General features: G+C 41.2%; 1 protein-coding gene and 1 pseudogene across 1 annotated transcript; one reads left to right on the forward strand and one right to left on the reverse strand.

Annotated features, from left to right (window-relative positions):
* Nucleotides 1-2,245: 2,245 nt before the first annotated feature.
* Nucleotides 2,246-14,562, forward strand: LOC145457214 (ubiquitin-protein ligase E3A-like). The gene is made up of 15 exons (XM_080335395.1): nt 2,246-2,350; nt 2,756-2,984; nt 3,472-3,727; nt 4,180-4,366; nt 5,663-6,284; nt 6,644-6,827; nt 6,894-7,030; nt 7,819-7,955; nt 8,930-9,038; nt 9,098-9,242; nt 11,016-11,221; nt 12,611-12,775; nt 12,841-12,996; nt 13,456-13,641; nt 14,322-14,562. The coding sequence occupies exons 1-15, from the start codon at nt 2,301-2,303 to the stop codon at nt 14,472-14,474; spliced, it is 2,922 nt and encodes a 973-aa protein (XP_080191521.1). The 5' UTR covers nt 2,246-2,300; the 3' UTR covers nt 14,475-14,562.
* Nucleotides 14,563-15,163: 601 nt separating this feature from the next.
* On the reverse strand, nt 15,164-16,356 carry LOC145457223 (1,5-anhydro-D-fructose reductase pseudogene; annotated as a pseudogene).
* Between the last annotated feature and the right edge of the window lie 3 nt (nt 16,357-16,359).

Raw genomic sequence — 16,359 nt, forward strand, 5'->3', positions numbered from 1 at the left:
TAAATTAAATTAAATTAAATTGAAAAATTTAAAGCGCATTAGGGTTGCATAGGCCTATAAAAATAATCGTGGGCTACCCGTTACACTCCGGTCGTTTACCAGTACCGATGTTGAATTTCCTCACTTTGACATTCAGTGCACTATCGGTAGCGTTTCTGCTCCTTATCAAAAAAAGATATAACTCTGAATGCCAAAGCTGAGAAATTTAGCGACGGACGGGTAAACGGGAGCTATTCTCATTAATAAATAAACCCATTATACCCACCCAATCAACAGCTCTTGGTTTCAAATAGGTTGTTGAAACTTGATATATTGTCTTCACGGGTAGTGAGGAATATAAATTGAGCTTAACAAGGTGTGTTGAGTCGAAAAAGTATGGGAACCATAGGTCTACCATGGGTAAATCTGATTACGTATGAGCAGATAGAGGATAAAACAAATTGATCGCAATAAATATGCAATTCTCGATCATATTGACCGATTCAATTATGGATTATAGCAAATTTTCTCGCATCTCACGGTTAGGCGATAAGTTGACTCACTAAACAGTACAGCCGCGGCCTACGATATTCAAATATCGGTGAAATAATAGCGGAAATATAGGTCGATGGGGGTCTGGGGAAGGGCAAGCCCCCAGAAGTTTGGTTTATCACCCTACGAGGGCCCAAGACCAACGTTTTTTTTAGGGGGGGGGGCTGACGAAGTGCTGTTTCGGTCCTGGACTCCAGTCAACTTATTCGTACGACTTAAGTTTCAGGAAAGTGAATTGCGTTTGAGCTTTGCGCCTAATGTGCCTTCTAATTTTTTTGAGTCTGTATAAGCTGTCACCAACTCACTGCGTGGTCCCGTGGACAAAAGTACGTGGTATTCTGGGATCTGATACAGAGGGCAATGCGTTGACTAAAAACAGGTAAAACTTCGGATTTCTGTGCGCGGCACATATTTATCTGTACGCGCAGACTGTATGTCAACAGTGCGCGGCCACGCAAGCGCGCAGCTTAAAGAACATTAATTGCTCAATGCTCAGCTCTACCGGTAAATCTGACTACGTGAGCAGAGAGGATATATAATAGACAGCAATATATATGCCATTTCCCCGATAGATATTGACCGATTCAATCACGAATAAGTGAAAATTTTCCCGCTTCACGCGTTCAGGCAAAAGACGCGCTGACACACCACACAGTCCAAAAAATCTCGCTGATAAGTCGCGGCAAAACGAACAACCTGACGAGGGACCAAGAACCAACGTTTTTTGGATGGGTGGGGGAGGGGGGGGGGGGGGTTAATGAGGTGCTGTTCGGTCCTGCTCAAGACACACAATGCATAATGCGACACAATGCGATGAAATACACAAACAGGAGGATGTTGAAACTACCAAGTGCGATATATGCTGGAATAGGCTACTCAATTGGTGGTCCGAATACAGACATTTGAAGTGTTGGATCCTGACCTTATCTGTTTGAGTATCCATGAGTAGAATATGCGGATCTGGCAGACAGGCGGGATAGTTGACCATTTTTATTCGACTTAGTCAACACCGCAAATATAAGGTCATCATCACAACTTATGTCATAGAGATTGCTAGTGGATCTAAGAAAATTCAGACTTCTGAATAAGGACCGTTGCTAAAAATAGTTGAGTTACCCTGAAACGTCTCATACCATGCATTGCGCGAGTCTATAGGATGTAAACTGACAAATTTAGGAAATATATGTCATCATATTCCGAAAGCTAACGCGCTATCAATCAATCAATCGTCAGATTATATTTTCATCTGCACAAGGCACACACACAATTTGCAGGCTGCAATGCGATACACAAGACACGCAACGCGATGTACATTGTACACACAATTTGCTAATTATTATCATTTGCTTACTATTATTTGAGAACTTTTGATTTCATTTTGTGTCTAGTATATCGCATTGTATAGTGTTTGTATATCTTGGGCAGTTAAAAATATAATCTGACGAATATCGAATATTATATCTAACGCTGATCAGGATCCTTGAAATCGCGATACTTTCGTTTCTGTGATACGCACCAAGGTAAACGGCTTTCAAGCTCGACCACTGATCGACGAATGCAGATTTATAAAACTGGGGAATACATCGGTCCGTTTGAAACTATCGAATTACACGGTAGTCGGGTTCGAATAACTGTGAGTTCGGTTCGTGAAGATCAGAGGCGCTCGATACTAGCAGGCCATGGACATGGAAGAAGATCAAGCATCTGGGTTCGTATTTTTACAGCCACTTCTACGCGCACCACAATACCGTATTGTTACCGTACCATGTATGTGCCTATGTTTGCAGATTGCAGTTAGAAACGGAATATCGTTGATATGGTAATATAAACTGGTATTGATTGAAGTACGATAGGTAAATTCAATATCCAGACCCAATGGCGATAGGCATTCTAATATAATAGTAGCTGCAAGATGTGAAGATCGTAAATAGTAGATATAGCCTACTAACGTAACAACTTACACTCCTACAGCAATTTTCGTATTGGTATCAAATCACCAGTACTGAATTATTCTCATCCGCTCCAGACTAGGACTAGCATTGTAAGGTTCGATGCACAGAGAGAGAGAGAGAGAATTGAGTCATTTCAAAAACACAAACATTGAAATTCTGCGATGTGGCAAGAACCTGCTTCAAGTTTCTAACAGTCATCTCTCCTGGAAATAACCTAGAAAACCTAATTTCGCAGAACATAATCCAGCGTTTCATCTGATTCTTTTTCTTAGTGAGCCGGAGCAAATGGATCAAAGCGATGAACCGTCTGCGTCAACCGACAAATCAACCTCTGATCGCAAATACCAGAACGATACCAGCAAACAAATGATAGTCAAGAAAAAGATTGAGCAATATTTCCACATTATCACGCAGGGCTGCGGTCGCATGAACTGCGAAAATCCCAACTGCGCATCGAACCCAAGAAATTGCAAGATCACAGGGAACGAAGCAGCGGTCAAGGTCTGTCTCGTGTGTAGTATTGACATTTCATTATTTTATCATTCATCTCAAGAATAATAGCATAGGCCTACTTCTCATTTACCATGCAGTATTTAATGGGATTCTAAAAAAAATTTCAGAGCTCATTTCCTACCGTGGATGCCCGAAAATAGGACTGGCACCCCCAAAATATGCGGCTAATTGATATGAGAAAAAGACACAATCTTCAACTTTATTGACGATGAATTTGACCCTTGTAATATGCAGGATATGATGAATATAACAGTTGTCCCGCCGAATCATAGAATATGTCTTATGATTGTGTAAAATACTGAAGTAAAATTATTTCAGCAGTAGCCGAAGTGTCGGTATTCATATTTACAATTGTATACTATATTTGTATTGAAATAAACCCAATTATTTTTTGGTAATTGTCAACAACTAGTAGGAATTGTTTATTGAGGTTGTGCACCTACAGGTGTATTCATATTGATGCTTGATTTTACAGGCAATTCAACTCCTTCAGCAAAAAGCCGAAATATGTCCGCTTCATGTTGGCGATTCTATGATGGAGTCGTCTTCCCCATCAAATCATTCACCCAGTAATTCAGCCGCGGGGCCTCTATCCAGTGATACTAGCTCAGCCAGCAGTGATTGCCCTGACAGCCGCTCACCACAAGACGGCATCAAACACCAAGAACCTCACACTTCAAAAACCGTTGATAATGAAAAAAAGAAAGATCTTAAAGTTTACCGTGTTGAAGGTAAGACTGATAGTCCTTGAAATAACAAACTACCTGTATGAGTATCAGCCATTTGATCGAAAGCTACATTACTAAATACTTGGTATTCCAAAAAATTACTAAGAAACTGTAAAAGGAATTTGTAAAAATATTTAAATCTTATTACTTAACTATAGATGATTTGAATTCTTCACAAAGACATCTGTGCTCCAGTAGTTGTAACTATAACGACGCAAAATATGTCATATGTGTAAAGTGTAATTACAATGTCCACCAATAAGTATTGATCAGTCATTAGAACCATGGTCTTGCAATCTGGAGGCTCATGTTGAAATCATATCGGCAGCTGTCACCTTAAACTCAGGCACCGAAGAACAGAATCAATTTCACTATCAAGCCATTGCTGAACTGAAATTTTAAAAAGTTTACCAAACTAGTGTTTGCTGAATTGTCGTTGACACATCTCTGTTCAGGCGTAAAATATTTAACGGAGGAGATGGTGGATGAGCTGATACTCCGTTGCAAGAAGTCGGAGGCGTCTCAAGTGGACGCGTCCGACGCGCATGACGACACGTTCAAACAGGCGCCCTCGAAAGATCCATACAATCCTTTGTTTCTAGCGTTGACCGAAGTATTTTCCAGTATGGAAAGTCTGAACAGGTGAGACCGAAATTTCTTGTGCAGTGGTTTTCAATTTTATTCTTAATTACAGAATGTAAATAGGCTTGTCCATTAATTACAAAAATAACACACCAGATTTTAGTCTGATTTAGACCTAATATACTGATATAGAGTTCATCTTCTACTTTCGACTTACCCTGTGTCAAAACGCTACATGTGTCAAACTGTAACTCACTCTAGGCCTGTATTATGTGAAAGCTAAAAAAATAACAACTAGGACTAATGATTAGGCCTACTGATACTATAGATAAGCAGAATTTTTTAATACATATTCAGTTACCGTCTGATACAGGAGTGATTTAGCTAGTCATCACAACAATTTCACTCATAGGCAACATTTCAGCTTACAAAAAGTAGTGGGGTTTTGCCTGAAAAAGTGTCGAGTAGAAGTGGATGTAGTCGAAAACATTACCGCTCCAGTAACCAGTACAAGCAGCCAAAATTTACTCGGTCACTCGGAAAAGTTAAAGTAGGCTACTTCGTTACTGACCACCACCACCCAGACTGAGACAACTCGAAAATTTTTAGCATTTCCAAATGAGATTAGAATTAAAATGACATCTGCAAAGTTTTTCCTGAATTTAGAGTAGAATTATAATTATAGCTACAAAGTTATTAGATTAAAATTAGAAGATAGCTACGCGTTTTTCCCAAATTGGATCAGAATTTAAATGACTGAATTCGTGAAAACATGGACATTAATTAATTTCCTTTAATATCAACTCATATTTTGTTCTTATGAGCATGAAAATAGCAAATATCTGTACAGCAAGCCTCGCTCATTTCTCACGGTAGAGTTCTCCTGTAGCTTTTACTGGAAAAGCAGAAAGTATAATAGAATTGAATAAAAGAGCGAAGAAACATTTCTCAAACTAGATTAGAATTAAAGCAAAGAAACATTGCGCAAATTAGATTAGTATTAAAGTAAAGACAGATTTCACAAATTAGATTAGAATTAGAGCAAAGAAAGATTTCACAAATTAGATTATAATTAGAGTAAAGAAATATTGCACAAATTAGATTACAATCAGAAGATCGAAACATTTCACAAATTAGATCAGAATAACAGCATAGAAACTTTTCACAAATTAGACTAGAATTAGACGATAGAAACATTTCACAAATTAGATTGGGATTAAAGCAAAGAAACGTTTCACAAATTAGATTAGAATTATATTACCGACAACTAGAATCATCCAGTTGTCCAAGTCTGCCACCACCCCAGTACCCCAACTGTGCCGAAATCTATTCGATCCATCCGTTCCTTTCTGCCAGGAGTTTTCCGAGTAAAGACAGGAAATCGCAGCCGGCAGATGTCGAGGAAAGCATGGAGATCGACACAACAGATGAAAACGAAGCCACCGACAACGCCGGCCCGATGCCGGTAGACGCTAAACTGGACCGGGACGCCTTGTCTACTGAGCTCAGCTCGTTTTTTTCCACCGAATTCCCAAACACGTCCGGTCTGAGGCGCGCGAACGCAGCCAAAAGACGCGCGGACACAAAGGCAAAAGCAGCCGCTCCGAAAGTTAAGGTTTCTTCGCCCAACGTAGACATAGTATCGGTCAGGCGCGTGTACAGTAAATTACAAGGCATCGAACGCGCGAACGATGCTTTCGTAAGCAGCCTGGGCTTGCTCAGCACGAGTGTGATCGCACGTTTGGACGTTATGCGGCAACTGCCGGGCGCTCTCGATATGAACCCTTTCGTGATAGCGATGGAGAATCCCATGTTGCATTCGCCGGAATACTTTGAGACGGCGCTGCCCGAGTTTTGTAAGGCGATGGGGAAGCTGCCGTTGGAGGCTTGCGTCGTGCTGGTGAAATGGTGGTCGTCGTACGCCGCGGACGAGTTGAGGTCGTTTGTGGAATGCTTCCAGCAGCTTATTACGGTCAAGGTCTGTGTTTCGAGCTTACTCGACAAGTAAACCCGATTAGTAATTTGATTATGATTCGTGTATTTGGCTTCCATTATGCTATTCATTATGCTCACACAACAGTATGTATGATGTGGACAGCTGAATTATGTACCCTTTATGTGACCACAGACAATATAATGCCATTTCTACATTACATTACAGATCATTTGCTATTTTTTTTTTACGATTCCAATGTTGTGGCGATGCCGTGGGAGTGGGTGTATCAAATCTTAACAGAAATGTAATTTCCACTTTGCGCTATATTTTGTGTACAATCAATCTAGGTTTACAGTCTTCCGCATTGTAAAATGGTATCGAAACTTCAATTCTTGTTCAAGGTGGTGGAAGCACGGCTCTATCAGGACGACGCCGAAAACTTGGACCTGCACAAGAATCACACGATCGCAAACGCCGTGAAATGTTTGAAACTATTCTATTACGCTTCGCTCTACGGCGGAAAGATCGAAAAAGAAACTACTAGTTATATATCGAAATCTTTGGCGAATTCCTTCGACTTCCCGGGTAAGAAAACGACTCTATTCTGGAGCCTGTCATGTTTGTAGTAACTTTAAAATGGTGTGCACACAGCTGACGACTTCGATATCGAGAAGAAATCTTGGAAGGACCCGTTCAGTGAAGCACTCGGCGTATCCGAAACGGATGTCGCGGAACCTATTATTCCTCTCGAAGAATTTCAGAACGAAGTGTTGAACGAGTCTATCAGTGTGAGTATCCGAAGGGCTGGCTTTGTGATTACTTGCTGTCAAATGACTGGTGCGTCACAGATTGAAAATTTATGTGACCTTGCAACTGATTTGGATTTGCCATCACTAGCTGGCCGTATTTTTGTGCCCGAAGATATCGGTAACAATCCAGTATTGCAAATCACAGGTTTTCTGGATGCTTTTTATAGTAATTATACTCTGATGGATTTTTCTTCTGGCTACACCGCTAGCCTATGCAAGGGTTTGACAGCACAATTTCTGCTACTTGCGGTTGGAATGTCAACGGTCGTCCTATCTCAGTAGACGGCCTATCGTACTCGTGACTTACATCAGGGGTCAACCGTTTTGGTGTGGTGAACTTGCACACCCTTTTCGACGCGGACATAATAAGTTACCGTCATCATTTTTACCTTGCTGCCGAATTGGTCTACTTAGCCTACTACTAAATAGTCAACTGTCGACTAAAGAAAGGTCTGCAGCTCCGCATGGACTTGATCAATGATCATGGCCTATCTGAGAAACTTTTACTTAAATAAAAGGTCAGTCAATGCGTAATTGCGTATGTCAACGGAAGATGTTGGGAAGCACTGATATAGACCACAGCTTTAGTGTAACAAGTTTCCCATGCACCCTTGTATAGCCTTTTCGTACCGGTACTCGTACCCATGTGTATTCTTGGGCGCACCGATTGCAGAGCCTTGACCTACATGACCAAGTGGCTTGGGAGTTCCAAGTCTCTGTTGCAATCATGCCTGCTAGTATAGAAAGTTGTTGCGTTATTTTCTCAGGTATACAACGATTTCACTAACGCCGGCGACTATGAGATGAAGAGCAACGAGTTTACCTTCATGAAATATCCGTTTGTTCTCAACATCGTCAACAAAACCACCTTTTTCTTTTACGATAACAAAGTTCAGATGTTAAGGTAAATGATTAGCGAGTTATTACAGTTTTTCTTACAATCGGAGGAGTTCAAAGTAGCGAGTGCTGGTACTCACGTACAAGTAATGTCTTACATTTCGACTCTATTGAAAGTAGAAGTAACTCAAAATGCCTAATGACACTTCAAATAGGTAGGATCTTCGAAAACATATTGTATACTGTAATGCGGGGTTCTAATGATAGTGTCACTGGTACAAGTGGATGCAAACTCATCCCAATTCTAGTTTGTACTTTACAAAATTATAATCCAAAAAGTAAGTAATTTGCCTGAAAACTGTTCAAGCAACAGTGTTTGAATTTGCCACCGTTATGTACTATATTTTCCAAATACAAAGCTTTGTGCTTCAATAACTTCGCTTTTAACGTTTGTAATAGCGCCAAATTTCTTGTGCATCGGTTTTTTCAGACAACCTGACAATTTCGTGGGGTAGACATTAATTGAATCCAAACTTTTTTTGCTTATAGCAATGCCTCTATAGCAGTGGTTCGCAACCTTTTTTTAAACACGCCCCCCTTTTGTGATAGTGAACGCGACCCCCTTATCGTCATATCACAAAATCCAACCGGGATGCCAGCAACCCAAACAGATTGTTTGATGGCATGGAGGGTTATGACTGTTGATGAAAGAATTCAAAAATATGAAATTCGGCCTATATATAGAGATTAGAGAAACATGCGTGAATCGGAGGTGAATCGCGCGAAAAAAATTTTCAGTCGACCATTTCTTCGCGCCCCCCTTCAGATGCTTTCACGCCCCCCCTTCCATGTGGCGCGCCCCCTAGGTTGAGAACCACTGCTCTATAGGTTGGAATCGCACCAAAGTTGGTGTACATCGTTTTTTTTTAAGGTAACCTAACAATTTTATCAAGTAGCCAGTACAATTTGAATTTTTGAACATCCCTATTGAGCACTTACTTCATCACCGAGCAGGCACGTCATTTCTATCCGCTGTTTCAGTGGAAGACGCCTGGTGATACTGCAAAGCATTCTTAGCCACACGACAGCCAGCCCGTACCTGCGGCTGAAAATTCGCCGGGACCGCGTGATAGAAGACGCCCTGCTGCGGGTAAGTTTTGTAGGCCGCCGAAACGCTCAACGCGACTGAACCCTGGCTTTTTTTTCCAGCTTGAACTTATTGCCGGTGAGAGTCCGATCGATTTGCGGAAGCAGCTCTACGTCGAGTTCGAGGGGGAGCAGGGCGTCGACGAGGGGGGAGTTTCGAAAGAGTTTTTTCAGCTCGTCGTGGAGCAGATATTCAACCCCGATTACGGTATGTTTTGTCCAGAGTTGTAAGCAAGTGAAATTTACGTTTGTAGTTCTATTCAAATTCACTTCACCTAGTCAAGTCCAAATCCGAAAAAAAAACGGTCAAGTCCGTGTCATAGGGTTAATACTCGAGTCCAAGTCACAGAGTTCACTGACCATTATTGAATACAAGACGGGTTTAACTTGCTTCTGTGAAACTCTCGGATGCTTGGCAAGGCGTTACACTCATATATGCTCATTTTTCTTGCTCTTACCATGTTTACTCAAACAGATGAAATCGGGTTTCTGCGCCTATTTTCAAGTATCGATCCTCAAACGCGAGACTTGAAGCAAGTAATATTGAATATTTCGGGAGTCGTTTTCCATCTTTATGAAAATGACTCGAGTCATTACAACACTGGTTTTGACCCAGCGGCCTGTCGTTTGCGCCAGGGCTGTGGACTGTAGAGATTTTCAATATACCTGCTCCTAATATTTCCTTCACAATACTCCGTCTCCCACAATCCTGTAAATTTGTAAGGAATTGCGCTTGGAGAAACAAATTGAGTTGGTGAGGGTCCGCCTCTGCGAATAACTTGACAACTTGCGTATCTGCTACAGCACTTTAGGGACATTTGAGGTCATTCGATTTCAAAGTAGTTGCAGTCTAAAAAATTTCCAATTCGTGACGGTTTCAATGTGCCGACACATTGCTTTCTGCCTGTGGGAATTTTCGAATTGTGCAGCGGAAGCTATAAATCTGGTTATGAAAAGTACCAGGTTGACTTTTGTTGCGCTGAAACCGAATTTTACTCATACACAGTTTCTTCGATTTCCAATTCAAGGATTATTCAAAGTTTCCTTCCGCTTGCTGGGATTTGTAAATTGCCGAGTGGAAGCTTTACGCGCCTTAAATCCGGACACGGCGCCACCGCATATTACTCTGCAACATTGCCCACTGTTGCTTTCAGCTTGCGGGAATTTTCAAAATGTCAAGGGTGGTTATATGAGTTCTACATCTGAAATTTAAAAAAGTACCAGGCCGACTTTTATGCGCTGAAATGCGGCGACACTTAGCATTACTTAGAACCATGCTCTAATAGATCTCAAAGTGGCTCACCATTTAGTCAGAGCTGATAAGATATAATTTAATCTAAGTAACTATGCTATACAGCGTAGCCTATGTGCAAAACCTGTCCAGCTCCTGACAGATTCTAGGTGGATCAGTGCCTGATCATTATTTTAATTTATATTTTCGGAATCGGTGCAACATTAGCTTTCGATCAAGACCAGATTCAGTAATTTCTGCGCTCGGGAAGATAGCTTTTGAATTGTCTGAAATCCTACAGTCGCTTACGCAAAACAATTCTCCACTCCAGCCTCGGCTAAGCGGAACGAAGCTGCAAAATCGGTCGTTGCCGTTCCATGTTTAATTTCTATAGCTAGACATTTCTTTACCCTAATTTTAAGTCTAAATGCGTGAACTTTTTCTATGCTCTGATTTTAATTTGAATCTAATTTCTCGTTTTCCTGAAAATCCTACAGGATAACTGTATAGAGCGAAACGAGTCAAGCATGCTCGTGAGAATGTGCATTCATTCGATATCAACTTAACTTCATTCAGTGGCTATGTTTAGGGGAATTCAGTAATCGTAATCTTTGAAAATGCAATGTAGCTGTGGTTCTAATTCTAATCTAATTTGGAAAAGCTGAAAATCTTCTAGTCCATCGCGCAAACCACCATCTTTTATATGTAATATATTTCTCGGCTTTTACGGTGTTACTTTTTCCCTGTCAGGTATGTTTACGTACAACGAAGACACGCGCCTCTTCTGGTTCAATCCGCATTCCTTCGAAAATTCCGCGCAATTCACCCTGATCGGCATCGTGCTGGGGCTGGCGATCTACAACAGCTGCATCTTGGACATCAGACTGCCCACAGTCGTCTTTAAAAAGCTGCTCGGCAAAAAACCGACGTTGAAAGACTTGAAGCAATCCCACCCGGTACGAATATCACACCCGTGGTACTTTAATTTACGGATGAGGCTGGCCAGTGACGGAGTTATTCTAGCGTTTGGTACTCGTGTAGGTTTTTCCAACCAATTTTGCGGATGAAATTGTTGTAATAACCGCGCGAGATATCCCCATGTAGTAAGATAACTGAATATTAGGGTTGTTCAAAAGTAACTTTTTTTCCCGTTTCCGGGAATTCACCGAGTAAATTGTTTACGTTGCCTAAAAAACGCTGCACACCAAATTTGGCTCAATTCTTACCAGTAGAAGCCAATGCAGACCCAATTGAAATTTTCGAAATTATGATGAAAAATAAAACAAATTTTACCGTAAACCTCCCATAAAATTGTTCAGTTGCCTGAAAGAACGAGGCATAATAATTTTTGCTCAATTCCAACCAGTAGAAGCGAACTTATTGGAGTTGAAAGTTTTAAATTTGCGAAAATAGCATTGACAGTGGGGAAAACCCAGAAATATGATTGAAAAACTCAAATAACTTCACTTTTACGGTTTAGAATTGCGTCAAATTTGTTTTGCATCGTTTTTGTAGACAAGTCAACAATTTCATGGAGTGTCCAGTAAAATTCGAAAAAAGAAATTTATAATTTTTTTTATAATAAATTAACATTTATTCCAATTGGCTATGCGTAGGCTTCTACTGGTAGGAATTGAGCCAAATTTGGTGCGAAGCGTTTTTAGGCAACCTATCAATTCAATCAGTGAATCCCAGGGATCCGAAAAAAAAGTTATTTTTAACAACCTTGCTTGAATATATTTTTGAAGATTGTGCCTGTGTTTGTTGCAAAGCCACATTTTTCAATTTCAAAAGTCCGATTAAGTGCTAAAATCGTGTGATCCCTATGCCCTAGGCCTAATCTATTTATTGAAACAACTAGACTTGACTTGTAAATTGCCACGTTTAAATGTGTACTTGGGCCACCCCCGTACAACAAATACGTCATGCACAGGTGTTGAGGTGTATATGTAACGGTATTTCGCTCATGAAACAGGACGCTGTGCACTAATTTCACTCTGGAGAGAGAGAGAGATATGATATTCTTTTTTGCCTGCACCATCGAGATGCTTTGACGACGGAGTTGCGATACGGCCCCATGAGGTCATCTAGTCTGCGCCCCCGTTTTTTTTTCTCCTCCATGCTATCCGTAATTGCTGAGCGCCTAGCAGGATAGCTGCGGATACGAATTTTCGAGTCTTTGGTATGACCCGGCCGGGGATCGAACCCACGACCTACTGTTCGAGAAGCCGGACGCATAACCATTACACTATCTCGCTCGAAAGACGGCGTTCGAATTTTGTTTCGAACCAACAAACTGTTATTGTCCAGAAAACAACGTATCGACCACCGTCTTTTTTCTGCAGGGCATACATCACAGTCTCGAGGCCTTGTTGAGTTACGTAGGGAACGTGGAAGACGATTTCATGGCCGTGTTCAGCGTCGAATATCACGACATGTTCATCGATAACAGGAAGCACGACTTGAAAGAGAACGGCGAAAACATACCGGTCACAAATGATAACAGAACGGTGGGTGTGTGACGATTTTCCACAATGAAAATTTGTCAGCATTCGATATTCTTGTGCGTTTTCAGGAGTTTGTCGACTTGTACACCAGCTGGTTGCTCAACGATTCGATAAAGTCTCAGTTTGAAGCGTTCCGACACGGTTTTGACCTCGTCGTGGCGAAGTCTCCATTGAAATATTTATTCCGAAGCGACGAGCTGGAGATTTTGATAACTGGCAGTCAGGTTGGTACTGCGCGGCGGATATTTTTTCACTTGAAGGCAGTGTTGGTATGACTCGAGCCATGACTTGAAGTCGCTTGGCTTGACTCGAGTCAAAATTTGCAGTGACTCAAAGGTGGTGACTTGATCCCAACACTGCTCCAAGGATGTCTCAACTGTTGCGACTGGCGCTTTGCGCAGTAGCCTTTAGCGGCCCCCTGATTTTTTAGTACCATGACGTTTTTTTGATACTATGAATTGTATAAAGCCAATTCTGACATCACGGAAAGATCTCAAATATTCCGATTTCGAGTCAATCTCAAGTCACCAAATATTTTCAGTATAAATACTATGAACCAATGTCTACCAATACTATGAACCAATGTGTACCGTATAACAAACTAATTGCCATACCATATTAAAACGTCTCCTACTTTACCCCGAGTAGAATGTTGAAATCTTTCAACACATCTTTCCTTACAGGAGTATGACTTCAAATCTCTGGAGGAAGGTACGGAATACGACGGTGGCTTTTCGAAAGACTCAGATACGGTGAAACACTTCTGGTCGGTGGTTCACGACATGTCGGACGACGACAAGAAGAGATTGCTTCAATTCACGACCGGGACCGACCGTGCCCCTGTTGGCGGGTTGGCGCAGCTGAAGCTGGTAAGTCACTATGACTGTCAACGTACTTCTACGTCACACTTTTTAGGCAATAAGAGTTTATTTTTTAACTTTGGATATTGTAAAGCGGAAAGTCGTTTTATGATGTGTTGGCATCGATTTTAGGAGTGAAATTATAACAATTGTGCGTAACATGCCTCTATCACAGTGACTTGATGTATCTATATAATTATCTGAAGAGCTTCTTGGAGGCACAGAACTTCAATAAACAATTGAATAGTATATTGATATTGAAATAAGCCTGAATATTTTCGGCCGACTCTCGTCAGGGGTAAAGGACACTTTATGTCAACTATCATATCACAAATTATGATGTCACCGGCTCTTATGAGTGAAATTGTCATAAGAACCGAGTGAAACCATCCGTGTATCTTGTTAAATGAATATTTTTCAAGGATTTTACTTAATTTGCAGTATCATGAGTCATTTTGCATTGGTCGCGAAAATTCATCTTGCATTTTTTAATGTAGCTACCTCCGATAAACTGCTAAAAGCATGCGGCCCCGCAATTAAATTTTTGTCAGTAGTTGAACGTATCTTGGAAATCAGTAATTCTGCTTCTATTTCAGTTGAAATTTACAGCGTTACTTCTAATTCTAATCAAGTAGCAACGCTAACTACTTTGACCAGACCGCCCCTGATGATTAATTTTGTTTGGAAAGGTTATTGCGAGAAACGGGCCGAGCTCAGACCGGTTGCCGACCGCCCACACCTGCTTCAACGTCATCCTGTTGCCAGATTACAAAGACGAAGAGAAGCTGAAAGAACGGCTGTACAAGGCGATAACTTATGCAAAGGGCTTCGGAATGCTATGAACTGCGTTACATGCTTTTCTCGAGTTTTGCAATTTCCTCGTTTTGTTATGCACTTTCTGAATGTCTTTAAAACCAATTGAAAATGTGGCGTTTTTGTGGCTTTACCGAGACAACAGCAGGCAGGTCTGTAGGAGGGACCAGTAACCACTTATAAAAAGGACGACTTAAAGGCGTATGTGGTATGCAATATGGCTTTAATGTCTTACAGGTATTCATTGTTAAGGTAATGGTAGGTTATAAATCATATAATTCAAGGATTGCTCATCATACAATTCAAATATGTACCTTGGTATGCAACCAAAGACGGCAATGCCCGTTCACACTACATAGGCTGATTTGGTGAGGTTACATTAGGCCTGACCTATTTCATGGCATTTTGGGACAAGGCTGTGGGTAGATTAGGACTTCGTGGAAATGTCATTCCAATGAATGTGTGAAGATCTATATTACATGTTTTTATTCGTTTGATTGCAATCATTAATTCAAAACACCACAAGATTGTTATAAAATGAAAATACAGTCAGGAGTTGAATGACTCGAATGATGTAGTACAACCAGTCGAGGTTCCAAGGCCACGTCAAGAAAAAAGTAGCAAATCTAAAATCCACATCGTTGATATCTAACTGTTAGTGGAAAAGAGTGTTCACATTCAAAGTACTCAAACTCCTGCGCCGGTAAAGTCCAAGACATGAGGTTGCAGGGTCATAAATTGTAGCCCTTTACAAAATATATCAAACTCATAGCAAATGTCGCAATATGAATTGTTTCAGCAGGTTACAGAATATTATTCAATCACTAGTACTCAATATCATCTCTAAAAGGAAAGTACTTTGACTTTCTGCTGTTTTCGAATTCGCAGTACCTCGTGTCCGTATTCAAGCTTGTCAGAAATTCCATGTCTTTGTCTGAAATCGTGAAGTCACAGGATGCAAAATTCTCCTCAATTCGCTCAGGTGATACTGACTTGGGAATTGCTATTATGCCTCTCTGCATTATCCAACGTAGTATTATTTGAGCTGGAGTTTTGTTGTATTTGGAAGCGATGGCACAAATTCTTTCATCCCCCATCACTTTTTTGATATTCTTTGCCCCACCCAACGAACGGTAAGCGGTTAAAGTTACTCCGTGTTCCTCGGAAAACTGTCGAAGTTTTTCTTGATTCAGGAATGGATGGAGTTCTATTTGGTTGGTCACCGGTTTAATGGTGCAAGATTTGAGGATACTGTCAGTTTGCTTGCTGTTGAAATTCGACAGACCAATGCTTCTGGCCAAGCCAAGTTTTACACATTCTTCCATTCCTCTCCAAGTCTCGACAGGATCTACATCGTCGAGTGCATCGAGGCCGTCTGGAGTAGTTTTGCTTTTCAGGCAGACTTGTCTTTCAGTCTCAGGAATAGTTGACCAGGGGGAGTGGACCAGGTAAAGGTCAAGATAGTCTAATTTCAGATTTGCCAGAGACTCCTTCAAGGCCGGAACTACCATATCTTCTTTATGGTTGGTAGACCATAATTTGCTAACGACAAAAATATCCTCCCGCGTAATGGAACCATCATCTATCTTCTCGTTAATGGCACGTCCCACCTCTTCCTCATTCTGGTACTTGAATGCAGTGTCGATATGCCGGTATCCGACTTCGATTGCCTGCTTTACCGATCTATGCGCGTCTTCCCCGCTTGCCAGCCACGTTCCAAACCCCAACAACGGGCATTTTACGCCGTTATTAAAAAGAACGGACATAGTACTTCCAGCCTTTGCCATGTTGCAGCAGTTGGAATGTTGAAGATTCCCTCCAGTACTCCAGCTAGCAGCTACCAATTTCGGTTTTATCAAAATCCATGTTGTATTTTTACCTCTGCAAAGATCGCCGAGGCGTTAAGCTGCTGCA

This window comes from Botryllus schlosseri, chromosome 15 (assembly GCF_051294905.1).
Source record: "Botryllus schlosseri isolate E-star chromosome 15, Bs_hap1, whole genome shotgun sequence".
Taxonomy (NCBI): Eukaryota; Metazoa; Chordata; class Ascidiacea; order Stolidobranchia; family Styelidae; genus Botryllus; species Botryllus schlosseri.